At 39.8% G+C, this 27936-nt stretch overlaps 1 protein-coding gene across 10 annotated transcripts in view; it reads left to right on the top strand.

Annotated features, from left to right (window-relative positions):
* ENOX1 (ecto-NOX disulfide-thiol exchanger 1) overlaps positions 1–27936 on the top strand; it is a 356911-nt gene that overhangs the window by 204820 nt on the left and 124155 nt on the right. For 8 of the 10 annotated variants that reach the window (XM_064408720.1, XM_064408714.1, XM_064408715.1 and 5 more), the window contains 2 exons: positions 17428–17562; positions 18425–18562. In XM_064408720.1, coding sequence (XP_064264790.1) covers positions 17553–17562; positions 18425–18562 — 148 coding nt within the window. In that variant the 5' untranslated portion in view covers positions 17428–17552. Of the gene's footprint in view, positions 1–17427; positions 17576–18424; positions 18563–18877; positions 19024–27936 lie in introns of those variants that run through there. The other 2 variants (XM_064408719.1, XM_064408721.1) reach the window with 2 other exon arrangements.

Genomic DNA, 27936 nt, shown 5'->3' with positions numbered 1-27936 from the left:
TTAAGTCCAACCCACACAAAGTAAGGAAGTAAAAAAGAAGGGAAAAGAACCCAAAAACTTCTTCAAGAAGTCTTCTTCTTCAAAAAGACTAGGCATTTTTTGTGGGGAAACAAGTGGCCAAGAATAATTTATTGGAAAAGTAATTATCTAAAGAGAGAGTGGGCTCTTCTCTCTAATTGGAAATGATAACATTTCCCAGCCTTACTAAGCACAGCAGAGGATCATCTTTTTGCTTCACCAGCCTGGTTAAATTAAAGTTGAGAAGTTGCTTTCCTCTAGTTTTATTTCTCCTGACACCCAATACTGTAATCGAGCCCACTTCCCTTTCTCTATGGCAAAATCTAATCTGGCTGCCACAGGACCTGTGAAAATCATGGAGGTGATGAGCCAGGGTCTGCTTTCTGCATTGTATGTCTGGTTTATTTAATCTCTAGTCAACCTCAGATAATAAATATTTCATATGTTGGACAGGTGAAAGGTTTCATTCAGCTGCAGATCTGCTTCCACGGCAACTGATTCTTCTCATTTGAATCATTTAAATGTGCTGAAAACAGAGCTTGCTTTCTATTTTTCCCCACTGTTTTTTTTTGTGTGTAATGTATTATTTGTTTTCTCCCTCCTGTCCCTCCTACAAGCAGATACAGAAAAGCCAACAGCATTAACAAGTAATTCTAAACAATTTATAATCCAAACAAATTCTCTCTTCCAGTCAAAATGGGATGAAAAATGCCATTTCGTTTGACAAGCATAGAGTAAATATCTAGAGATATGAAATTGCCCGGGTTAGTATCTATAAATACTCTGTATGCAAAAAATGCATGCAATCACAGTACTACTTTATGCTATACAGTATATTTCTCCATTGGTACTGGGTGTTTCCTCAATACCATTGCCCAACAATTCAGTTGGGTTTGATTTTGGGGTTTTTTTGGGGGAGGGGGAGGTAGTATCCCAGGTCTTTCTCTTAGAAAGGTTTCCTCCTCTAAGAAAAGCTGCTAGCAAAAAGACAAAGAGAAATGTCTGCAACCATATCTGATTTATGTCAATGTTGGTGCTTGTGACAGATCTTCTGGAACACATCTGCTGCATCCTTTGCATCTTGCAGCAGAAGGAGCTCTTTGGAAGTATAGCTTATCTCCTTGTTCCTCTGCACATTTCATGTGTAGTGGGCAGCTGCTGTCCCTTTCCTCTCAAGCCGTCCCCACATCTGGACTCTAATGCATGCTGTGCCCCGTGCCCACCTCCATGCCTGTCTGCATGCATGGCTGGTGGCTTCACAAAGCACTTCCCTTGCCTGCCTGCTGAGTCAATTGTGACTTGGTGCAGTGGTGAAATTTTGCTAGATAGGCTCCAAGTAAAGGGATTTTCCCTCTACCATCTCCTATCAGGCTCAGAGACATTTTTACGTGCATCTGACCATCTGTTTGGATGTTTTCTTGATGCAGTTATGGCAGAATGGGGACATTATTTCATAAGGCACACAGCTGTCTTAGGAAATAAGTTAGAGAACACATCTCAGGGTGTGATTTAGGAGTTTTAGATGTGATGGAGAACCATGCATAGATGGCTTATTTGATCTCTCTGTCCTCCCCTTCTATTTACTGTATAGCTTCCTAGTGATGCTATATTTGGGAATTAGGATGTTCTAGATCAGTTTGGAAAAACTGACATGACATGATGCACAACTGCTATTTTGGGTTTAGGGGGAGATGGAAAACGGGTACAGCCTTTGATAGGTGTCTGTGTGTGTGCCTGGTAGCTCTGTGGCAGATCCCCCTATTAGAAACAATTGAACTATATCTGACCTTGCAGCCCTCTCCCTTCTGTTTCCAGGCATATAGATTTTAGCCAGCAGGTCTCTGGTTAACCCCTCCTCACTGTTGTTTATTTCCTGCCACTCCGCAGACACACCACTGAGCGTTAAGTATGTGAACTCAAAGACGCTCCCTCTCTCCTGTACAGTCTTAATAGCAAACAGTCACGAGCTGGGCTTCTCCAGGCAGAATTTCTACCTAAGAGACATAGGTTTCAGGAGTATATGCCCTTTCTCTCACCCTTTTCAGACTTCATTAAAAGCATCCACTTCAAGAAACTACAACTGTGTTTATTCAAGCTTTGAATTTGGAAGTCGTGCCGGGATCCCTGCCACGGCACGCTTGAACCGTGAAACCCAGGTCAGTTCCATTTTTTGGTTTTCATGTACTGGCACTGCGCTGCAGCTGTTTGAGCTACCAGGTCTCTGTGGAAGCAATACTTCTTTTAACATGCAGAAAACATCATATTTGATTTTATAACCTTACCACTTGTTGTAGGTTTCGGGTTCTTTTGTACTACTAAACAAAATGTCAGGGTAGTATGTCAGTGAACATAATGCATTCAAAAAGAATCATGCTGACCGGCTTGAAAACTAAATGCTCTCTTTCAAACAGACAGGAACAGCTCTGATTTTCCTTCCTGCCCACCAGGCTATACTTGGACTTCAGAAGACAGCTGTGCTTCATCTCCCTGTTGCTCTGTCACTGTGACTGCTGGCTATTGCACTATATAATGCGATCTTGGGCTGTGAGATATGACCAGTTTCAATCAATGTTCGCTGAGGTTGACTTTGTGACTCAAAGGCTACTGACTCAATAGCCCATTAGTTTTGTCAGTGAATCAACCCTTTCTCTCTCCTTTCTTTCTCTTCAAGCCTTCTGTGGTATTGAGGAGTTTGTGGGTTTTTCTTATTGCTGGAAAGAAAGATACTGGGATGGTTATTGCACTGAATGGAGCTGGAGGGGTGTTACTAGGTTTGCGTGAGGCACTTTCTGAAAAGTGCCTTATTTTTGTTAATAATTCTACTCTAGATCTTAGATTCCAAATTCACATAGAGTTTGCATTTCTGAAACTTCGTGTGAGTAGTCTTTTACTGCAAGGTGGATTTGCAGGGGGAAAATCAAAGTTAACAAAATTTAGTATCTGCAATGTTTGCTTCCCCCAAATGTGCATTGGAAAACTCTGTTTGAAGGCACAGTACTCTTTGTCTGTTTATTGGGAAAAGATCTGGGGGCAACAGTGCTTTATGCATGGAAATTCGTTGGTGTTTGACTTGTGGCTCTGCATTCCCTTTAACTCCTGTGCCCTGATCCCTAGTGATTGTATGCTTTGATGTTTCTAGAGTGCTCTTGGAGTAAGTGCTCCTCTCAGTGAAAGTTACGCTGCTGTTATTTTTTAATGTTTCATACAATGGTGAAGAATATCTGAAATGCACCCAAACGTGGACATTTCATCACCATGAAGCCTGCAGTTAGGGCCATTGTCCCATTCAGTCACCGAATAAGAGTCTGGAGAGCAAATAGCATGTCCAGCTCTACGTCATCTCTGGCTCTCCGTGGTATGTTCAGTTCCTCTGCTTCTAAGCATGTTTCCCTTATTTCAAACTTTTTTCCTTTGTGCATTTGTTCCTTGTTTAATTATTTTTGGTCAAGTCTGCAACAGCTGAACAGAATGCATTAAATGTAAAGGTCTGTGATTTTCCCGTGGTAGAAAAATTTGTATGAAAAGATAAATAGCTTTTGGGGTATTATATTTGTCTTAGACAATGGGAAGCTAGGTTCTGAGTGGCTGGAAAGGTTGTAACTGCACCATTAATGTTTAATTACTATTGGCAGCCAAGAAGTGCCTTTCTGGACTAACCAGACACTCAGCTTCTGAGATGTGCATAGGTGGCAGAAAGCGATAAAGCTCGTGAAACCGCACCTCTGGGAACATGTAATGGGATCTTTCCTGTGATATGCAAATTATGCTGCCAAGTCGCTGTGTAAACAATTCATGGGAGATGTAGTGAGAGGTAGTTAAATAACTGGATCACATATCAAAGATAAAATCCATCACTGGGAATGGAAAAATGTGTTAAAATAGTGGTTTTGCTATTAGAAATAAATAAATAATGTACAGAAAAAAAATTTGCCCAAAGCATACAGCAGCACTGAAGAGCAAATAGCAAATGATTTATCGCAATTGTTGCAGTTCAGAGTAAACAAGCATTTAGGAAACCAGTGTGCACAGAGTTTGTGAAAACCAAGACTTTTCCTAGTACAAGCAGTCTAGCCAATTATGCTGGTGTTTTGGGGTTTTTTTCTTTTTGTGTTTTTTTTAGTAACTGAGAAAAAAAAAATTACTTCACAAATGTTAATTTGGTTACTTTGCAGGCAGAAGATATGCACTGCTTACTTTTCAGTGATAAAACCAATCCCATCATTTCTATTCTAGGCATGAGCAAAGATCTCAGGCAGCCCAGCAAAACATATTTCAGGGTCATATATAGCCATAGATCAATGAGTGTGAGCAAACCGTATTGGCACCAGCAGAAGCTGAGCTCATGCCTTCAGCCTGAGTTTCTAATTTCTGTATTTTATGCTGCATGAAAAAAGGATTCCACATAATAGCACTCCTCCAATAAATCAAAGATTACTCTTTCACAAATGGTACTGAAGCCTTCATTGATTCTCTGTCCAGCTTCACTGTTCTTCCACAGAGGTCAATTCCTGTAGCACTTGTCTTCCCTCAGCCTTTTCCTATAACTGCTGTTCATTTAGGCTCTGATGTAGCTCGGTTGAAGTACAGTAAGAAGCCTCATATCCCTCCTTACTGGAAGCTGCAACATGTGCTGGAGTCCTAAGGGGCCAGCAGCAGAAAATCTTAAGAAGGCAGCAAGGAATATTAAAGCATCATGAGTCAAGGGAAATATTTTTGACCTGCAAGTTTCTTTTGCTTTGCTATGTAGCAGGAATGATACTCCAGATAGAATTGTATGGTCACAATAAACAGATCCCACATTCAACAAATGTATTGAATTCTGTTCTATGTTTAATCGCCAACAGAAACTATGTCAGATGATCTTCCACCAGGAACAATATCTCCTAATTAACAGTAATTAAGGTATATTATAACTACAGGATATGAAACTAGATGGATCTGTCTCTTGACATTTCATATTTGGATTTTTTTTTCTGCTAAGTCTGTTAATATGCTTCAATTAATGATAACAGAGGCCAGGCCATTCTCAGTGATGGATCTGCATACGTGAATCTTAGTACCACTGAGATGAGATGAAGCATGAATCTTTCCATCATTAAACTCCCCTTAGAAACATGAATGAATTCCAATTAAACGGAATTTACTAGCAGAAATGTTGACTATGAGGAAGCTAAGGGTCAAAGCTTGATTGCCTTATCCTGTAAAGTGCAAAAACCTGTGCCAGACATGACAGGAAAGTCGGGGAGCCTGTCTGCAGAGTCTTCAGAAGTTCTGTAGCCATTCATAGCAGGTATGGCATTTCTTTTCATTCACTGAGAAGTCATACAAAACTGTTTTGTTCAGGCCCTATTTGATTAAGCAGGTTTTTAATTTTAGTGCCCCAAAAAGATTTTGTCATCCAGAAAACTATTGCTTCTCCTTCTGCGCTGTGGCAGATACCCAGTCTTCACCAACTGATAAGCATTTGGAGACCTAATCAGTAGTAAACCTGAGGTATAGACTTTGTATAGATAGCTTAACAATTAAGAAATTTAAACTATTCCTGAATGAAAGGAAATTGCCAACATTAAAGAGAGAATTTCCTAGCTCAGGCATTTCTGTCCATGTAATTAAACTAAATACGCCGTTTCCTTGCCCCTAGCCACAGTTGTCCTAAAGAAGATTAACAACATTGAATTTCTACCCAGGCTAAAGTCTTGTTTGTACCCTGAAATATGGACCCTGAAATAACATGCCAGTGCACTACAACTCCATCTGGTGACTCCTCCCAAATCAGTGATGCTTCATTGTGTTCACTTTGCAGCATCTCCAATCCACGCGACTCAGAGAGGAGTTAGCTATTTCAAAGATGAGTATAGATGAAACCAGATTTCTGCAGAGTTTACTATGGTGTTGGAAATACTTGTCTGAAGTAATCTATTAGATGTCATAAAGCATATGCAATCAGAAGATCTTTCATAAAACACTGGGGGAAAAAAAGATGAAAAGCCTGCTTTCCATGCTATTCCACTGAGCAATTCTATTATGATCTGGCCTTAATTTGAGTGATCTACTATATTTGTGATTGTACAACATAATCATGTTCCTGGGATTGTTATCTTTTTCTGTCATATATTTTTAGCTACCTCAGTTCTCTGCAACTTCTTAAAGAAAGTGTTTCTTAGATTTATTTGAATTGTGTTCCCAAGGACACAATTGTAATTCACGTTATCTGATTGAGAAATGGCATGATTACAAACTTTAGTTTTCTTTTAAGATACCAGTAAACATTCTTTTTTTTGAGTCTCATATTTTGCTTGCATCTTACGTGCCCACACTTGCTTGATCACATGCAGGAAATATTTTTGTACACTGGTGCTATGCATGACTATGAAAAGAGCTGTAGATAGAACAAGATGAGATACAGGCTGTAATTTACACCTGACAGTGTGAATTTCATTGCAAGTGCTTTTAAAGGAAACTTGCTATTTTCTCCACATTCAGATAAACTGTAATTCCATAGGAAATTATGATAATTTTTTTTGTTTTCTTTGTTTATTCTGCTCTGCTTTAGTATTGAATTTTATGGGGAAAGAATATTCCTCAACCTCATGCAATCCTGTGTTTTCTGCAAGCTTGGGTCATGGTCCTGTGATGCTGGACATACCCCATTATCAGAGAACAGCCTGACTAGGCAAGATTAGTAAAGTCTGGGATAAAGAAAGTATAATCAGACCATTTCATGGGTGGGGGATCAAGGTATAGATGGTTTAAATTACTTGCCCAAGGTAATTACAGAGCTATATGAGGAACAGGAATCTCCTGGATCCCCGTCAAGTTTCTTTTTCATTTCTAGAGAACTGAAGATCGGTATTTGTTTTGGCTGAATTGCAGTTTGGATAGGTTGAAAGACATTTGGAGGGCTCTGTTAAGTCTTTCCCACCAAAAGAAATATTAGTAGGCAATGAAAAGAGTAACAAATGGGACCCATTCAAAATGCTCCACTTGCCGTTGCTCTGAGCTTCAGGCAAGAAAGTACATAGAGGTCATTTAACCTGACCACTTATATATCAGAAGCTGCTAGGGTCACTCAGGCACTCCTAAATTAAACCATATATTTTAGACAGAAATATAGTGGTCTCACAAAGCATTTTCCATTCAGACCATAAATTCCAAGGACAGGGCTTTGTCCTCTGCATGTATCTGCTTTGCACTTCCTGTAGTATCACCTGGATAAACAAGGGAGTTCATAGTCCTGTCAGTTTAATCTCTTGCATCTTCACCATTATTTTGATTAATTTGATACTTCAGAGCTTTAAAGAACAAAGAAACCATTAACAGCACGAGCAGAGATGGTGCCAAAGAGGCCTGGACACTATCCCTGGTGCTCTGTTCTCCTCCTGTGTGCCTAAGAGAACTGTGTTGCTGTAGGGAGGGTTGTGAGTGGTGGCCATCCAGCCACACTGGGGAGGCTGATGGAGACTGCTGCACCCAGAGCTCTATACATGGGCCGTGTCCTCTGTGCGTTCAAGGGTTGAGTCAAGATCGACTCCAAGTGAACATGGTACATAAATTTTCTGGATGACGACATAAACAAAGAGTCAAAAGCCATGAGATACTATATTCATAGCTACAGGCCAAATGCTTTATTCATAATGTTGCAGTGAAAGTATTAACATTGCATTTGTTTAAAAAGTAACTAGGAGGCCATTTGTGACCCTTATAATACACATGTGGAGCAGTGCTCTGCTGGTTTACACTGGTTATGTTCAGCTTTATATTTTCCAGAGGGTCAGTTTGCAAGGATCTTTACTGCTATTTATGAAAATAAGTAACTAATTTACCAAAATTTCACAAAGTGGCTTCATGGCTTCCGCTTCATGGTTAAAGGGTCCGCAAATCTTTTGGTCTTGTTGTTGACTTTGGGTTGTTTCTGATTGTATCTTGAAGGCTAGAAATACTGTATTATGGTAAATACATTATTTTTGTTATTGCCCTTGTTATTAGAAAATATTTATATAGTGCAGTAAATTGACATTGTACTTTGCCAACATAGATAAAGGCAAATTCTCTGCCCTGAAGAGCTTATAATTCAAATAAAAAAAGACAAACAAACGTACAACACTTTGGAAAATAGTGGATGACAGGATTATTAACTACATGAAAAAGGTGGAAGGGCTGCTTGAGGAGAGAGAAGGATGCTATGATCATCATTATTGCTGGTTTTACAACACAGTGGCACCTTAAAAGCCTCAAATGGGATGAAAGCCTGGCTGCACAAGGGGCTGGGGCTATGCAGAAGCCTGCCACGGGGGTGGCCTTGTCTCTGTGTCTTAGAGCAGTGCTGCCTGGCTGATATTCCTGCCTGGAAGGCACCTGGCTAAAGCCAGCATCAGTCCAATTACAGCACAAGGAATGCCACATTTCCAGTAGGTTTTAGCCCTGCCTGAGGGAAAATCGACATGGTTTCCTGCCCTGAAGAATTGTAACTGAAATTGAAGAAAAGAAATGCGCATACAAGAAGACAGGGAAAGCGGAGTGGAAGGATTGTTGACTAGGTAAAGGTATGGCAGGACCACCTGGAGGGAAGGAGGGCTTTTAGCATAATTAGATTCACCCCGATCTGCAGCTCTAGGCCTTCTCCGTCCTGACCCCTTGACAGCTAGTTACAAGGCAGAAGTATCAAAATAATTTTTGTTGCCTGATCATAGTTGAAGCACACATAGTAGCTGCTGTTTTCCTGATCTGACCTCATGTTAACTGTGGAATTTCTTCTCCCTCAGTGCCCACAGAGTATGTGATAATCCTAAATTTATGTAACTTGCTAGTGATCCCATAAACAACTGTTTAGAAAACAGGCAAAATTCCTTGCTCTGCTTAGCAACTTAATTCAGCCTCTGAGGAAAGCTAATGGCTATGCAGTAGCACAAAGACCCTGGAAGCTCTGCTTCGTCCTGTGGGAGATGGAAAATATTCATCATTTCCCTCATTTATCTATGGCAAACTACCTCATAAATCAGAAAGGACAGAGGGAAACTCCCTGTAGCTGTCCTCACTTCTGGTTCAAAAGCAGATGCTGTCCCCAAATATGGCAGGAATTATGAAGAAAGCCAGGAGCAGCCCTGGCAAGGCTGGTGGGCAGAAACAAGGAACTGTGATAGCCAAGAGGTGTGTGTGATTTACACTGATCTTTAAAATGGAATTTACAAGGAGCAAGAAATTTAAGTGTCTGGTAAAGAAATGGGGCTGAGGAGATGAGATTTATCATTTGGAAGTAGGAAGAAAAGGTCCAGGATGAATTTTCTCTCCAGAGAAAAGGCAGATATAGGGCATCACAGTTGTTGGAAATGTGTGAGAGTGGGCAGCTCCTGCTGTCAAACACTAATAGTTATATGTTGGCATATTCACTGGGGATGGGCAGAAAAATAATCAGAAAGACAACCATCTCTCTCTCTCTAATTTGTATATGTCTATATCTGGGGACCTTCTCATGAGCTATTGCAAACTGAGTCGTGCTTTCTGTTCTCCTGCAGCTCACTGTGCCAGAGTTATCAGGCAAAGGACAGGAGTGGGAGCCAAGTCCCCCAGGACTGAGTGTCTTGCTGGGATTCATATGGCATGCAGGTAGCAGAGTGACAACTGAGCTCCCAAGGCACAGTTTGCTCAGCCCAGCTCATCTCATCCCGTGGGTGTCTGACAAAACAGATGTTCATATCCAAAACTGCAGTGCAGACTTTCAGCCAGGGGAGTGAGATGTGCACCTCCAAGGTGAGCTTCACTGCCTGGCAGGGTGGGTGTCTGAAACAGGCTGGCAGAAGTGTCTGGTTCTCCCCATTGGCAATAACAGCAGCAAGAAAGCTCAAGCATAGATGTGTACATTGGCAGAACTTAGGTGAGGTGAATCCCTGCCCTCCCTACACAACAGCACAGTGTAACATCTTGGCTGTGAAGAGATATTTGGGTGAGAGAATGGCCCATGGCAGATTAAGGCAAGAGATGGGCCTACATTGTAGGGGGAGTGTGGAGTCAATGGATGGAAAGCAAATACTGCAAAAAAAAGGAAGAAAAAATGTTATGAGGTAAATGGAGAACAGGAGGTATACTAAGAGGGATGGACGGATTGCAAGATAAATGAGCCCAGGGAGCACACTGGCAATTTAGAGCTTGTAGCTGGAGAAAATATCCTGAGTGTGATGTGCTAAAAGGGGATGGCAGCTTTCAGAGTGAGGACAGATGTAAGCTGATAGAAGAGATAGTGGGTTTTTCTCTGAAGCAAAATTTATCACCAGAAACCTTGAATTAAAACAAACAAAACAAGCCTAAATATCTTTTCCAGATTTTCACTGAGAGAATACTTGATGGTATTGCATAAAGTTTTGATCAATATGACTTTAGATTGCTTTAATATTCTGCAAAAAGTGCTCTGCAGATCACCCTTGCACTTAACCAAAGACACTTAAATGTGACCTCTTGCCATAATTTGACCCAATGATAAAAGTGTATTTTGAAAATACGAAAATAGTTTGACTGACAGGTTTGGGTTTTTTCCCCTGATGAATGTCTGCCTGAAAAGACAGGCTGCCTTAACTCCAGGAGTTCAATTGTACAGACTTTGAAGGAGAAGAAAAATTATAATGAATGCATTTTAGAAACTTCTAAAAAAGTTACTTAAAATAGACTTTCCATACATAATGTTACCATGTGAAACTCAACTGTATCCTGGTCTTCTGGGACTAGGAGACAGCAGTCTGTGTTCATTTGAAAATTCAATAGCAAGGCACCTCTGCCTCTGATGGTCTGTATGATACAGTCCCTGGGGCTCTGCCACAGACAGGGCTTACCTGTCAAGCTGTTGATTTTTTCAGGGGGTGACATGGGAATGATTTCACTTTAGGTTAGCCAGGAAGCTAAAATGCTCATTCTGGAAGTGTGTCTCAGATTGCTTTGCTCTCTTTCTTCTCCCTTTTATCTTAGTTTTTCTTTAAAAACATTCTACTGAACAACCCTTTGTGTTTCAGCTTGATGTAGGTTTAGTAAACATGAAGCAAGAACATTGTGTGTGGTAGAGTGAGTGAAAGATATTTGATAGGTGTGTTGCATTTATATAGGTATTGTCTCAAGCTCAAAAAGATAAGAAATAGCACGTATAGCCCATATAACTCCCTCAGGTACTTTATGGCATCAAGAAGGCATTCCAGCACCTCTCATTTCAGTATTCAGCCTTTCAGTGAAGTTGCTGAAGTGTCTTTGTTTAAAATCTTCTTTGAATGTTCCCGCTTTTGTTTGCGATACAGTGGTGTGGGATGTCATCTTTCTAAAATAATCAACTGGCCTTTAGTAGAAAGTAGCGTGATAAAAGCCTTGCTATTAAAATACTGTAAATAATTAAAACATTCCAGAATATTTTGTTTTTGTTAAATATAAATGAAGTCAAAATGCAGCATTTAAAGAAAGGATTGTCCTAATTTAGTCAGTAAGTCACTGTTCTTTTAAATGGGAAGCAAGTGAGTCACAATTGCAAGCCATCTTGGCAGGGTGAAAAACAGAGATGCAATCATCAATTCACAACAATGTTTTGTGTTCAAGGAATAATCAGACCTGTTTTTATCAAGGCTGTGCTGCATTGCTAGCCAGCAATATGGCTTTTTTTTTCTCCTGTTCCAGATGATTTTGGAACTGCATATGCTTTTTCAGTAAGTAAGCTGGACTTCTATAATGCTTTGCTTAATGTGCCTCCAGATTCTGTTATTTATAGATTTCAGCATAATCAGACTGCAGCTGCTAAAATACATGCAAAACAAAAAGCATATTTGTAATCTGTTAAGGCTTTGCTCTGAGATGCCAGTGAAGTCTGGGATTTACCATGAAATATTACCAAGTGACCTTTGAAGGAGCATCACCAGAGAATACCTGTTTATCTTGGAGACCTTTGTTTTATTTTTCTTTCTTTATTGAAATCTTGCAGTGTTCTGCTTTCCATGGGAAGTCTGGCCTTTGTGTGTACCATGTGTTATTTCCAAGACCTGCTGGGACAGTGGATTTAAGTAATGCAGCATCTCAAATGAGCAGTTCTTCCAGAAAATATGTTTTGTAAAAATTGCCTTTGTTGAATATAGAGGGAAACTGTAAATATATTTTGATTTTTCTCTAAGTTGTCTAAATCCTATCAGTGTGGACATGATTTACCCATTAACAGTATTTTCAGTGACAATTGGTGGAAAGGATCCCTTGCAATCATGGGAAAACCTACATATTTGCTTTATAGTTAAAAGTGAAAGGTCTTAATGCACCAGCACATACCTTATGAGTTTATGAGATGACAGTATTTTAGTAGCATAATACAGAATGAACAAAGGTGTTTTAAATCATTCATAAGACAAAAAATTGTAAAGATTATGTGAGTGAACACAAATCCAGAGCTCTTATTTGGGCTGTAAGGGAGCTTATCTTCGTTGTGCCTAATGAAGCTGTTTTCTTAAGGAAAGTGCTGGTTCCTGCAGAATTGTCTTTGCTTTCAAAGGCCTCCTGTAAGAGGGAGATGTGGCAGAAAAATCCATGTAAACAGGGTGACTCTAGAGATGCTGGAAACCAGCTGGTCTTTGCAGTAGAGCTGCAGGGAGATGCAGCGTACAGTGGATGCATAAGTTAGGATCTCCTCCCAGAAAAAAAGACTTTGCTCCAAATAAGCTTTGGTACCTGATGTAATTTTTTACTTGTTGTAGTAAATACATTTTTGCATATTGTAGCAAGAAATGTGCTTCCTTCAATTAGTTTTGAATTTCTGAATTTAGGTGACATTTTCTAGGTGTTAACATACCATTAACCATGCAAAATAATTCCTCTCCTTGTAACACTGCATATGCAATAATATAAAAAATATTTTTAAAAGACATCTTTGGAATTACATTGGAAATGCTTTTTTTTTAAATTTGTGTAGCCCAGGCAGGGTGGCTATGGCACAAAAATATAACTTTCATTGTTGCTAGTCCCATCTTTCTTCTTCATTGTAAGACAGTCAGAAAGAAATGAACAGTGACTTACTTATCCTTGTCTAGCTTTTCTTTCTATTTTCCCTTCTTTACTAGGAGTCCTGTGTGCAGCTGGAGAAACAAAAACACTGGGAATAATCAGTACAAAACACTTGATATATTTTAGAAGACAGCTGGAGGTAGCCTGATAAATGACCTGTACTTTGGCAGGTCAGGTGGAGTGTGACCAACCTAATGACCACTGTCCTATGAATCACAGTGAATAGTAACAAACACTTAGAAATTGCCATTCTTTTAAGAACTGGAAAACTCGCCTAGATGTAACAGTTCACAAGATTCCACATTGTTCCTTCCCATCTGCGTTTCCTTGAGAATCAGCACCAATGGCATTTAATGACTTTGTGACTTGTACTCCCAGGTTTCAAAAGGTTGATGCCATCAGTTTTTTCCTTGAAGGATTTAGTGGTCACAAAAATTAGACAAAGAGCTGAAATGACTTAAGGTCACTCAGCAGGTCAGTGTCAGAGTTGGGCAGAGAACCTCCTCCTTGCATCCCAAGGCTGGCTGCTGACCCGGGCACTCCACAGAGCCTCGTTACAGTGGTGCATTTAATCAGCTTCACTCTGTGTTGTAACTCATTGTGGTGTTATGGATATCTAAAGGGTAGGATTTTAACTTCACAATCTGCTGTTATTGAATTAGTTTTATGTTGTGTTAATTTCTTTGTCTCATGGCATTCATTGCCTGTGATAATTGATGCACAATATATTACCAACTTCTGTATTCATTTGGGTAACTGCATTTAATTGCCTGGTATAAAATATGTGCACTAAGTACAATCTGCTGTGACTGCTATGACTGAGAAGTGCTCATTGGTATGGACTTGAGAGTGCTTTATCTTCCTGACAACCTGTCTGAGGGAAGCCTAAATGTCTCTTGCAATTCACCATCCAAGGACTGTTACTTGCATCAGGTCTGTAAAAAGTGAGACCACCAAAAAAGTACAATGTGAAATGGCTTTACAAAATTTTTGGCATCAAAATTTTGTTAGTCAGAAGTTCTCAAATCAGGAAAATTTTATTAATGTCCCTGCCTCTCCCAAGCATCAAGGAATAACAGGGCCCAGAATATTTTATACTTTTTCCCCTGTAAATCAGGATTATGGCTTTATTTGCTTCTGAAGTTACTCCCCTGGAGTAGAGCTACTCCATGCACAAGTGTTTATAAAAACAGATTTCTTTTACATATATCTTCAGGTCATTAATGCCTGGAGGAGTATTAGTGAATTGTAAATCAGGAATGCTCTCTGAAGGTGTGATGTCAATGAAATGGTGTTGGTTAATGTCTGCTCAGGTTACACAAGACCCCTGCATGAGCTTAACTTTCTTGCCTGTTTAACCAGTAACAGTGATTCAATTTATTATTAAGAAAGCAAGAATCTTTGCTAGTAGATGTATTTCTCATCAAATTTAGGATCTTGCTTTTTACATGACTTAGACGATGAGTTTGTTAATTTTCCTTGCTTATTTTATTTCCAGTGTCATGAAGGGTATAGTAGTGCAGTGTCTGAGCTACACAAAGGAATGCTGAAATTTGCCCAAAGCTGATTTTATTTTAAGCATTAATGAAACCTTCCCTATACAAATTTTCAGCAGTTTTTAAACAAAAGCTAATGTTTGAGTCTAAATCAGGTATGTAATGCCTGCGAGACTATTTTAGCCATATTACGTTGCTTTGTCTTAATGTAACCACTGAGTTGTCACTAGAAGGGATGTTCACAATTAGTATTTTTCTTTTTAAAAGAGCTAGTTTCTACAGTCTGTGTCCTTCAGGATGGAGCATTAGTTCTGCCTACAGCTTACTGCAAATTATTCAGCGTTCATAGGTTCGTTTATATTTGTTATTCAGCTCTCTTCCACTGACAAAATAGCCTGCAGCAGTTCTTGGTTAGATAGAACTAGTTCCACTTTAGGCTCCTCACGTTCTCTTTTATGGCTTTTCCCCAGGTTCACCCTGCACTGCATCCAGGTACTTTTGTTGAAACAGTAGACCTGGTGGTCAGAGAGAAAGCAAAGCTTCCCAGAGCCAGGGTGGGCTACGAGAGTGTGTTTTGAGGAAAGACTTCCTTGGCATATTAGGCAGACCTGGTGGTACAGTACACTGTGAGTTTCACCAGTTCAGCCTAATGATTCTGCTTTCGTTCATCTCCATGGTGTTATATTCTTCTTCTTCTGCAAGGACTTTAACAAATCCTTGTAGATAATTCGTGAAAGTATACCAAAATTTGAACTATGTGAACATGTCAGAAGGAAAACACCAAAAAGTCATTTCCAGTAGACTGAGGTCTGATCCTGCATTTCTGGCAGAACTGGGGCAACTGGCTTGGGCAGAAGAGTGTGTAGCCTTCAGCAGCAGAGCTATCAAACAGTAAAACGTGGGCAGAGGAGATGGCAGAGAGAGTCCAACACCCATTTTCTTCCTCTTATCCCAGCAATCCATGCCTATCTGAGATGCCTTTTCCCCAAAGCCATGTGGCAGTACCTCCTTCCTCCCCATTAGCTGTGGTGATGCATTATGGGGACAAGCAAGTAGCACACAGCAAGGTATGAAGAGGCATTTCATCACTGTTGGTTTTTAAATGCTCCTTTCTTCATCAAGGCAACAAGGCTGCTGGCCAGGGGAAGAGGTGAACCTCTCTCATCTGGGCTATTCAGCATATATTTGTAAATTGGGATTGATTTGGCAGTGATTCATAAAGAGCAAGGAGCGCTGTACTGAGTAAGAAATAACTTATTGACAGGGAATAATTCAGCCAGCCCTAACCTCAAAACAGATGTTTGCGGTCAGAAGTTTATAGCCTTAGTGGAAAGGGCTAAGTACAAGCTTAAAGAGCTGAACAGGAGACACCCAGTTTTTAAAAACTTGACATAAATCTTGGCTGCCTTGCCTTATGTTAGTCACAGTCCCTGCAGAGGACTTCCATTCAGTGTTTGTTTGCTGTTTATAGATGTTATTTAAAAGCTAATTTCATGATAAAAATATTTCATGTTATGTATAATGAATAGTGGAGATCAAATAAGAATTGGAATTGCAAATTCAAATATTAAGGGTTGATAAATATTGACTTTTAAGTAGATACACTGTAGATTTGAACAAAATGCTTTTTAGCCTAGTATACTGGTTATTTGTAAATTACAACATACAAAAAAATGTAGACCATTGTCTGAGCCTGACTCTTCACTTTTACAGCCATTGATTTTGTCATGTTCCTATGAAATGATGTGTACAGTGTCACGGAACTAAAACATAAAACTTTCTGGCTCGTACTTTATGCACCTGAAATGAAAAAAAGTGTGGGAGGTACTAATCTAAAATATAGTGTAATTATGTTAATTGTGTCTTTTCTAAAGACAAGTCCTTAGGGTCTGCATGTTGGAAACTTCCTAATTATGGTCTTTCAAGTAGTTTCTTAAAGTCAGCATAGCTATTCTAGGGCTGAACAAGTCACCAAGATTCACCCGCACAGTGCTAATAACCTCCCTAACACTTGTAAGCTGGCCCCTTGTACCCAACACCCTGGATCGGACCCCTTAGGCTACTGGACAGCTAAAAAAATGTGCATGGCTCTCCTTAACCCACAGTCCCTTGTACCTGGTGCACAAAGAGTAGCTTGGGCTTCTGTAGGTGATCATCCTCAGCCTGGTGTTTTCTGCCCCTGCTGGGAGTGCTGGGAGCTCACAGACTTGGCTCACACCTCTCACCTGTCACCTTTCCGATGAGCGATGTGCTGACGTGGTGAGCCTCCCCAGCAACGACAGCAGCAGCAAGAAGTTGCCCTGATGTAAAATTCATGGCCTGACAGACACCTGATGAGAGCAATGTGTTTTAGCTAGAAACAGATACTGCACTTTGTTTTGAGCTATAACTTCTGTGAGTCAAGGGTGCAGTGTTAGTTAAGGAGCAGTCATCTTCCTCAGCTTTCTTGGGTTTTCTTTGCCACATCTCTGCAGGCTGCATTCTGTAAGTCATTGCATAGTATTTTCTTTCCTCTTTCCATCTCAGAACAGACAGCTATTTCCTTGGAACTTGCAACACCAGTTAATTGTTAACAGTTTAAAAAAAAAAAAATCATATTCATCCCTTAATATGTTCTTTCAGTCGATGCCTTCATGCCGAGGAGGCTGTGTAGCTACTGATAAGACCTAATTTGTGAAGGGCTTTTCAGCTGCCTGACAGGTTCATATGTGGTACAGTTTGTTCAGCAGGTGAGGAGGAGCGTTTGCTGGAATGCCTCTACGGAGGCTGTGAAATGTGTGCACAGAGGCTGGGGCTGCTGATCTGGAGGGAGTGGGCAGGAGCTTCCAGTGCCTCCCAAAGAAGTCAGAACATTGTTGTGTTCTGACTCTGGCACTTGGAGTTATTTCTATCTTTTCTCTTTCAGAGCCTAATGAGCTGTGTGAGGGCCCTGTGCTTGGTGATATCCCATCTCAAGATGCTGCTAATACAGTAGCTAATTATTCCTAACTGAAGAAGTCGAACAGAAGAAAAAGGATCCAGGGAAAAGCAATGGCTGCCGGTAAATATCTCAGGTCTGCAAAGGCCGTAAGAAAATAACTGGAAAGAGCTGATTTCAGGTGTGACTGGGGAGGGGGGAAGCAAAAATGTGTGATCACATCTTGTGTCTGGTGTTTCAGTATCAAGTATATTCAGTTTTCAGTTTAGGTGCCATCCCTTAACTACCCCACCCACTCTCTCCCCCATCAAAGGAAGATCCATATGTGGGCTCAGTCTTTTTTGACCATACTCATGATATTTCTCTTTTGGTTTTAGAACAAAACTTGGTATTTGCTATAGTGAATGGAATTTGTTTGTTCTCTTTTTAGTTAGGGAATAATGTATTCTTAATTCTTTTACAAAATAAGAAATTGCACCTTATGGAAAACAGTTCTTTCCTCAGGGTATGTTTGGTTCTCACAGGTTTCAGGCAAGTTCCACAACTATCATTAAGTTCTGTCAGAGGGTTGTAGGGCAATTTATTCAGGTTGGGAGAGGCCTCAGAAGGTCTTCAATCCAACCTCCTGTTTAAACCAAGGCCAGAGCTAGGGTCAGACCAGCTGTTCAGGGTTTTATGAAGTTGAGTCTTGAAAGGTGTCAGGGATAGTGACTGCACAGCCTGTTCTACTTCTTGACTATCCTCATGGTGAAATAGTTTTCTCTTTTCCTCATACCATTTACATCTGTTGAATGTTTCCAACGTCTTTATACTCTATTATACAATACCAAGAACTATTATCAGTGATCTAAATGTGAATCATAATTAAGAAACAAAACAAACCCAAAATAAAGAGTGTTTGTGATACCTCATTCTCATTGAAAGATTTGGTAAAAAATTGTGGCTTACTGGCTTTTCTACTAAGAGCATGTTTACTTTCTTGCAGCAGCTGACGGTTTGGGAAGTATAGCTATAGATACCACACAGCTTAACATGTCAGTCACTGATCCCACAGCTTGGGCTACGGCTATGAATAATCTGGGGATGGTTCCAGTAGGACTAGCAGGACAACAGCTTGTGACAGGTAAGATTTTTCTTTTTTAAAAAAAATTGCTTGCACCAGTCATGAATTCTTCGTGTCCTTTGAAAAATATATGGAATGTTTTCTGAGGATATTATATTTTTATGTTCTGAAAACATCACCTATGATTAATATTGCATACTGTGTATTAGTCTCTTCTTGTAGTAGGTATGTAATCCATATTATATTTTAACCTTGTGAAAAACTAAAACTCTGAGGGGAAATTGAACAGCTAAACCATCAATCTTTATGCTAGGTCAAGACTAGGAGGCAAGTCATGTAAGAGGAACATTTGTTTTTGTTTCTCTGTTCAAGCAGGATGTCTTGAGGTTCTGCCAAGGAATACCCTGGGCTGAGAACTCTTGACTGGAGATTTTGGAGTTGTGTTAATTGGGCAGAAAATCATGAAGCCTGTCCAGTTCATATGCTCAGTTGATATTAGTGAACTGAAGCTTTCCTGTCAGGTGTGTGCTTATTTACTTTGTGACTGGTTCCATAAAATTGAATGTCAAGAGATTGTTCTTGTTAGACTTTGTCATTTACTTCCCAATCATAGTTTGGGAGAGTGTTGCAAGGGATTACTTATTGTAACACCCACAAAAACATTATTTTGAAACCAGCAATATTTTACAGATAAAACTGGACATAGCAGACTTTGTTGTCAACAGTAGACATCCAATTAGTTGGAAACAGTAAAACTTCTTTGTTCCTGTGATGTAGAGAAGAATTATTTATATATGGGTGGGTGCCCTGTAGACACAAGCCACATGCTAGGCATATGACAGACTCCCTCTGGAAGCTGCACTGCCACTTCAGCTTAAAAAGAGCTGTGTAATATCTGTATCAGAGCAGCACGCTGCCACGTCTGCGCCTTTCCACATAGATGTGGATGCAGTGAGCCAGGTCATGATGTAAATCACTCTGCTTGCCTCACCAGGGATACCTGATGATTAATTTTGGCCAAATATGCCCCCTTCTGACACTGGGAACTGAGTGGAGCTGTGCCAGTTCACAGCTGACGGTCTGGCTCCGAATTACCTGTTTTACAGGCTGGTACACTAAGCTGCAGGAAAGCTGATTTATAACGAATCAGTCTCAAGCAGAGAGCTGAGCTGGTGGAGGCTGTGAACTGATTGGTGATCTCCAGCTTTAACCCCATGCTCCTGATTAAAAGAAACAAGCAAAGCCATCCACTCCTTGGGATCCAATTCTCTTCAATGCTTCTGTCAACAACTTGGATGCAGAAGCTGAGTCCACACTAAGTTTACTGATGATACTAAATAAAAGAGAAGCTGTTGATTCTCTGGTGGGTAGATTGGCCTAACAGGGAGTCTGGATAGATTGCAGTGCTGGCCAATCACCAACTGTGTGATGTTTAATCAGGACAAATGCCACATTCTGCACCTGGGACTATGTAATCCTGGATATATGATTGAACTGGGAGAGAAGAGGTTGGAATGCAGCCCTGCAGAAAGAATCTGCTTGCTTTTGTTGATGGGAAGCTCAGAATCAGTGAATAATGTGTCCTGGTGACCAAAAAGGCCAGCCTGGATTGCATTAGGTGCAATGGAACTAACCACTCAAAAGAAAAAAGTGTTTATCCCACTTTTCTCAGCTTTGGTGCAGCCTCACCATGAGAGCTGTGTGGTAAATATGAAAGTACGAGAATGATAAGTGTGTTCAAGAGAAGGCAACAAAGATGATGAAAGGGTCTAGAGGGCAAGGCTTGTGAGGAGAAGCTGTGGATACCAGGTTTGCTCAGCTTAGGAAGGGGAGGCTGAGGAGTTGCTGTCTACAACATCCTAATGAAGGTGAGTGCAGAGGGTGATCCTAATCTCTTCTCTCTGGTGTCCAGTGATAGGATGTGAGGGAATGACTTAAAGCTGCATCAAGGGATGTTCAGATTTGTTATTTGGAAGAAGTTCTTCTCTGTGAGGGTAGTAAAGCACTGGAACAAGCTACTCATGGACCTGTTATTCAAGTGTTTCAATGCTACAATTTGTACCTTGTGGAGTTTAGGAGCTGGACTTGATCATTGTGAGTCTCTTCCAACTTAGAATATTTAATGATTCAATGTATTGATGGGGAAACAACCTTTTTCCATTTTTCAGTGGAGATTTGCCTGCAGATGTTCTGCTCAACTTGAACACGATTACCTCCAACCTGAAAATAGTCACATGTCAAAATCAGCTTCTGCTGCTTTCATTTACAATCATCTTAGTTGCATATGCTGTGGAAGTTTGCCCTGCCTTTTTGTCTTGCTCTATTCTGTCTCTGCAGTTTCGGTGTAAATTTTGTCCTCAGATGTGCTGTGCAATCCCTACATGGCAGCCTCATCTCAGGTGCAGTGCTTCTCCCCACGAGGGAGGATCTCTAGTATCTTATACCATTGACAGCCCCCTGCTGTGATTTCCATAATTGTGTGTATCACGTATTGTAAAGATGTTGTACAAGTCAGTTCATGTTTGTTCAGCATTTTCAATGTACGAAAGGTGCCATAAGTAATAAATATTAATTACTGAAGTGCTGCCTGATTTCCCTACAGCTGCTGAATAACTTCTTTTCTTTCTTTTACTTTTGTTTTTCTTTGTTTTATACTCCTTTGTATTTTCTAGGTAAATAGGTGCTTTGACACTTCATTTTATTTCCTGAAGATTCATAAGTTTTTGACACATTTTCTTTATGGCAGATCCATAATAGCAAAACTTCAGTTTGCCATGGAATTACTTATAGATTTATTTGCTCTAATATATTTACTGTATCTGTGTTCAGTGAGGATTTGCATCATTATATTCAACCAAATATCTAACTACTCCCTAGCTATTTCCAGCTTTTTCACTTTTTTGTTATTAAGCCTAGTAATGAAATCAGCTTTGTCAGCAGTCTCATACTGCTTTTGCTACTGTCATCTGTTACATTTCTCTGTGATGAAAATGACACAACCATGTCTCAGTGCCAACTCTTTGTCCATCTTGAAAATTTTATGGGGTTGGATTTTTTGTTGGTTTGGTTTGGTTTGGTTTTTTTTGTTTGTTTGTTTGTTTGTTTGTTTTTGTCCCCAGCCTTGTTGATAACTAGGAAAGTAGTAAGTCGTTTAGATTAATCTTGGAGAGACTGTGATCTTTACATAACTTGCCATAATCTGAAATATGTGTGGTGTTCACCTGTATCCTGACACATGCTCTGGTCTCTCAGTGCTCAAAGGACTCAGGCATTCATGGTCTTTCCTTCCCCAAACTGCCCAGTTCCTGATTGCTGTGCAGGGCATTTTTGTACTCATTTGTACAGAGTCCATATGAATACTAAGTATTTTTAGAGGTTTCTCAAGATTTTTTTCTCCTGAGCAGTTCTCAGCTTCACTGCTGTGTAACCCACTGGGACACCTGCCTTGTAACAGTCATGCTCCCCAGTTTGCAATCTGTGAAGCTCTTGTCTAGCTCAAGAGTTTGCTAAAATGACAACTAAAGCTTCTGCAACATCTGGCCAATACTCTTCTCTCAGCCTGGGATGGCGGCTCTCTGATCTTGGTAACTAATCAATTTTAAGCACTGCTAACCTCTTAATACCAGTTTAGGTGATATCTGTACTCTGCTTAATTCCTTATCACCCAATGCTGTAAAATTGGATTTTTGATCTGGACAAATGTTAGAACCTTTCATTTATAAAGATGGGTTCCTGTTAATAGTTAAATATTATCTGTTGTGTGTCGACATGAATTTTGCTTACACTTATAGTTATTCAAAAAGCTTACTTTTTCCATGTATTTAACTGCTGCATTGTATATACACTACTATATGCATTTATAAATTATATATACATAATTCATACAATAAATCGTAGTTTAATAAAACATTAGTTAAAGTGTTAAAGATTAATGTGGAATAGTTATGGGTGAAAAGTATTTTCAGTCTAAATTTCCCCTTTCAGCAGGTTATACTTACTTAGAAAAACATACCTTTTAGGCTGAATTTTCTCATGGTTGCTTTTAGCCCAGAAGAAAAAAAGGTCTGGTAAAGTTGAAGGAAATCTGTTCAACTGCTTTTGAATTATCCAGGCCTTAAAATTGCTGTTTTCTATGCTTTAAGACTCTGAGAAAAATGGTCAGGTGAGAGGGGAAGGTTAGTTTGTAGTTCATCTTTTTGAGAACTAAATCCTCTTTTTGCACTCAGCAACTCTGATTCAAGCACATCTTTCAAGTGCATTCAAGTCTGCTGGTTTTTTAGATTTTAGGACTTGAAGAAATACTCAGTGACCTAAGCCAACTGAGAATGTTTTATTTTGCTTTTGCACTGGTACTTTTTAAAGGCAATTTTGACATTCCTAGATTTAGAGTTCTTGCACTTTCATTTATTTCAGCAAATGCCATCAGGTCACCTGTTTTCTAAGGGAAGATATCCCGCTGAGAAAATTATTTACTTCTCTGGTTCAGTTCAGTTCTCCTTTCACTAATTAACCAATGCTCTGAGAAACAGGAAGCAATTTTGAGGCGCTTTCCTCCAGATGACCTAAACATTTGTGATTCAAAAATAGTGTATGTCAAAAAGTTCCCCAGTACAAATGAACCTGAAGAGTGGTACACAAGTGGTAATTCATTTAGCCTTTATGTTAAGCTCATGCCCTGTGACGCATATTTGTGCTCTTACAGAGTCAAATAACAAACCACAAGGGCAGACATCCAAGACGAAAGTTGCAGGTCTGCCTGGAAGTCAAGGGTATGTCTGAAAACTGATGCCTTCTGATTATTTACAGAATAATTATTAAGGCACATTTTTCCATAGGATTCTGGCCAATATGCCTCAGTCTTAAGATACTCAAGATACAAAATAAGATTTTCAGTGACACACAGATTTCGTAATTTTTTTTCCTGCAGATAGTCGTTGACCGCTTGTACAAAATCCTAGTGAAATCAGAGACTAGGAACTTTTGAAGCCTAACATCTTGCTTACCCAAAGATATAGAAAAGTACACCATTTTGTGGCTTCAGGCATGTATTTTTTAGACACTAGAGGTTGTGAAATATTAGGCACTTATATCAACCTTTCTGTTTTTCCATTTGTCTCTGCTTTCCCCACACACTTGTCTTTTGACCTGATTTCAGTGAAACATAGGAGCTGTCAGTTCCAATCAGGTCACCTCGCTCAGGATTGTGCTTTTGACAGTGTTGGGTACCAGATACTTCATAGGGAGAGATCCACAAGGCAAATCAGTGCTCAAGTCCTATTCTCTCCGATGCGCACTCCTCTTGATCATTAATAAATAGAATGAGGTTCCCCAGACTAGAAGTCATCTATCCAAATCAAGTCATAACTCAGGAAAACTTCATTTTTGGAAGCAATACCTGCTACAGTAAGTAGTTGCAATCCTGAAACTGCAACCCCAGACATACTTTTTGATAACAGAAAGACTTGTCAAATTTTGATCTAGAGACTCCTAAATCTTAAGGGTTAAATGTCCTTCCCAGAATTTTATTAGCTTGAGGCCTAAAAGTGCAGTCATAATATTGAGACTCTTTTTCTTCAGAATGAAGACTGTAACTAAAAGCAATCACTATATTCAGATTCCATGCATGCCTTATTAATTATTGTTCACTGCAGGTCATCATATGCTGACTAAATTGTAAACATATTCCTCACTGTTCTGGTTGTGTACCATTTTTGTAACGTTAATGAGGAAAAATCAAATCATGTAGAAAATCAAGATATATTTGATTATAGTCAGCAGCTCTCTAAAGAAAGACTGTACAGTGCTGAAGATTTTAGGAAGTCAGCTGGCCGGAGGATCTTCCCAACTCTCATGTGTATATGTCTTATTCTGTGGCCTCTCCATTACTGAAGGCTTAGAGGCACTGGTAGCCATCTGGCAGTCTCATTTCACTCTACTCCTGCTATGCTGTTACCTATTAAAGCTTCCTGTTTCTACACTCGATTGCTTAGCCACTAATCCAATGTGCTGATGAGTCCATAACTTGAAGCATCCAAGAAAATGCCTAACAAAACACAGCTTCCTTTTCTGTAATTAACACTTAACTTCTGCTACCTCATTATAGTCTATCCACAAAAATTTTGAAGTGAGTCACTTGTATAATGAGCTGTAGATAGCCACTTTTCCAAGGAAAAAAAATGCTTGAGGATCTATAATTTGTGACTGAATTTTTGCACTCTCCAGATGTAAGCTTTGGTGTGCACAGGCAGCTGTTTGAGGCACTCCTCAAGCTCAGGTTCCCCTACCTGTGAAAGCTGCAGACCACAAGAGCTGAAGAGTTCAGCAGCCCCATGGCACAGTAGTATTCAGTGTCCTTACCCTTGTTCTGAATGCTGCACTGGCTTGACATCTGGCAGTAAAAAAATATATCAAAAGTCTTAATAAAAGACCACACACCTTTCCATAGATTTTACAACGCTCTCAAGGTTACAAGGTATCTTCAGAAGGCATCTTTTCATCTCTCATGGCTTCCCAGCCTGTTTTATGTGTCATGTTTTGTTAACAAGTCGGCCTACGATGCAAAAGAAATGTAGCAAGGTATGCTCTGGAAAAAAAAAAAAAAATTATTTTGGTTCTTTTCTATCTTATCATATTTCCTATAGAAACATTTTAGTCAAGAGGAAAAAATATACTATTCAAATTATCTGAATGACCCATCAGAATAATTACACTTGTATGAAACATACTCTTAAGGATTAGCGTTGCACTTATGCCCAGATAAAACTACGTATTTTTATTACCAAGACACAGGAGAACAGCAAGGGTGAGAGAGAATAGTTACTGTGGGAATCCCAGTGTGTAGAGCCACTGGGAACATCTCTAAAGTATTATATACTAGTGTAACAAGTAGGTTTTTTTCATTGACCTGAAAAGCGCCTGCAGAGTTAATCACACTTTCTATCATGTGAGTGTTACTCAAGGAGACTTCACTCCAGGGGACATTAAAGTGCTAGGAACAAACACAGTCAGTTTACAACAGAAAAAGGAGAGAAAGATTTGACAGCCAGAGGAAATGTGGCAGAAACTCTTGAGTGCCTTTTGACACACTATCAGGGTTAAGTGTGCCTCTTAGGTCATTCAAGTACCTCCTCTAGATTAGACCTTAATTGAGGCCAGGGATGAAGATAATGATTAAAATCTGCTCAGTGCTTGAAGAAAAATAGTACTTTTTTAACATGGTATGAAGGGCTGAATGTCCCAAATAAACAAGATTCAGAGGTGAGCAGGGCCACATAGGGGGAAGTGCTAAGTGCAAAGCTTGTGTTGAATGTGGAGTGGAAGTTTATTTGGGAATATAGTATCTCCCTTTCTGCTGTTATGCTTCTATCCAAGCCAGTTAACAGTTTAGGAAAACAGACTGATTACTATTTGGCATACTCTTCTTAATGGTCTCAAAATACTGGAGTAAATTTATGATGCAAGCCATATTGTTTGGATGTTTTGGCATTTTCGGGGTTTTTTTTAAATTCCTGACTGTTGGTAATTATACCACTAACAATCTGTTTGGCATGTTCTTTTTTGATGTTACAGTAAAGTAACATGAGGAAATATTTTATTTTTGAAGAAGTTTTCCCCATCTTTTATCTTGCTTTGGAAAGCCTCCATTCCTATTATTTTCCATGTGTTTGTTTATTCTAGACCAGAGAGCCCATGAGTAACTATGAGCATCCCACTGCATAAACTAAGCCAAGAGGCTGTTGGGAATCATTTGCTACTGACAGTTTACTTCTGTTGGAGTATAGCTTTGTCTGCAGCACTTTCCCTTCCAAGGATCCCAGGTTCCTTGGCCAGCATGGGGAGTCCAGTGTAGCCTGGGTGACGTACAGTTTGCTGACGGAAAAATGGAGTTATTGTGAATAGAAATCAATAGGAAAAGCAGATTGACCATTTTAACTAATCAAAGGCAAGGTATGAATAGAGAGTTACATAAATTCAGGGGTGAAAAAGGCTCGTTGACGGCAGGTTGCTCAAAGGTGAGCTGCTGAGCACAGTCAGTGGTGTCTAGGTGGGAAAGGGAAGGCGAAGCTACCTGAAGCCCTTAGGCCAAAGCTGTTCAGAGGTTCTGTAGATGATCCACAGGGGATGGACACAGCAGTCCCAAGAGGACTGTTAGCTCAGTCCATGCAGAGTCTTCTCAGGAAGGTGCAGATGGCACCGCCTGGGGCAGTCCCAGAACAAAACTTCTTGGGAGGGGTAGACTTGAATATGAATGGGTCCCAAGACAGCCACTCCAAATCAAGGCTATAGAATCCTTTGTTCTTCCCTAGTCAGGTTCTCTCTTTGCCTGCATGGGTTAGGTTGATGCTTAGAGCTTGGCCCCCAGAGAGGAAGCATGAGAAACTTAATTTCTATGTTTTAGCTTGAGGAAGAGAAGAACATAAGCATAGTTTTCTTTCCTTTCTGCCACCTGTGTTTCAAATGCCTTTCACTTATAGCATGAGAACTGGGTTTCACAAGCAGCATGAAGATGCAGGAGTTCAAGGCAGGAGTCTCTCTGTGAAATATGAGCAGAACTGATCAGTGTAGAAAAATGTCTTTTGATGGTCTGCACTGAAGAAGAAAGTTGGGTTTCAGTTAGCCTAATCCCTGAGCATGTGAGGGAGTTTATAACAGAATACTTCATTAATGTTGTCTTTGGTCAGATAAACAATGGATTTGCCACACCTTCTGTGCTCTGGTGGAGACAAATGATGTTCCTGACAGCAGCTCTGAGTAATGTCCCTGTAATGGGAAGCAGCTGGCCACTGGAGTAGTTCTGCTAGTGGACATGGAGGTGAAAGATGATTAAGCTTAATACATACAATATGCTCTAACATGCTGTAGTATAGATTTAGATTGTATTCTGCCCAAATATAAAAGATATTCTGTTAGTGTAGCTTCAAAAATGTAATAGCTCTATTCACGAACAAGAACGGCTTTATCTTTCTTTTCCTGGTTTTGCACATTTCTTATTCCATTTATTCTTTTCCTGAAAAATTATTTTCTTGGCTCTAGCAGATTTTCCTTTATAGGTAATCGCCTTCTCCTGACCACAATGCCTACATTATTTAGTAATTATTTGTTATTTCCATTCAGGAAAGGCTTAGAGATACAGAGCTCTAGTAAGTTAAACAATGCCTAAATCCTTAAGAGTCACTCCTGGCCCAAATTGCACATGGTCTATTTTCTTTCACTTAGATAAACCAGGTAGGTAAGGGACTGCATGGAAACAATGGGATAATACTGATTGGCATGAAAAGCAGCAGTGATTATGGAGTTTCCTGTCTGTTATGTAGATTTTTATAGGTATCTTGGCACAGCAGTAATATGGTGCTAAGTGAAAAAGCAGTTTTAACTCTTTTTATCTGATATTCTGAGTCAGGCACTGAAGAGCAGGAAAACTGTTGTGCACATTA

Source organism: Passer domesticus, chromosome 2 (assembly GCF_036417665.1).
Source record: "Passer domesticus isolate bPasDom1 chromosome 2, bPasDom1.hap1, whole genome shotgun sequence".
In the NCBI taxonomy this organism is placed as follows: Eukaryota; Metazoa; Chordata; class Aves; order Passeriformes; family Passeridae; genus Passer; species Passer domesticus.
The sequence above is the reverse complement of the archived record's forward strand: the minus strand, read 5'-3'. Positions and strand labels throughout refer to the sequence as shown.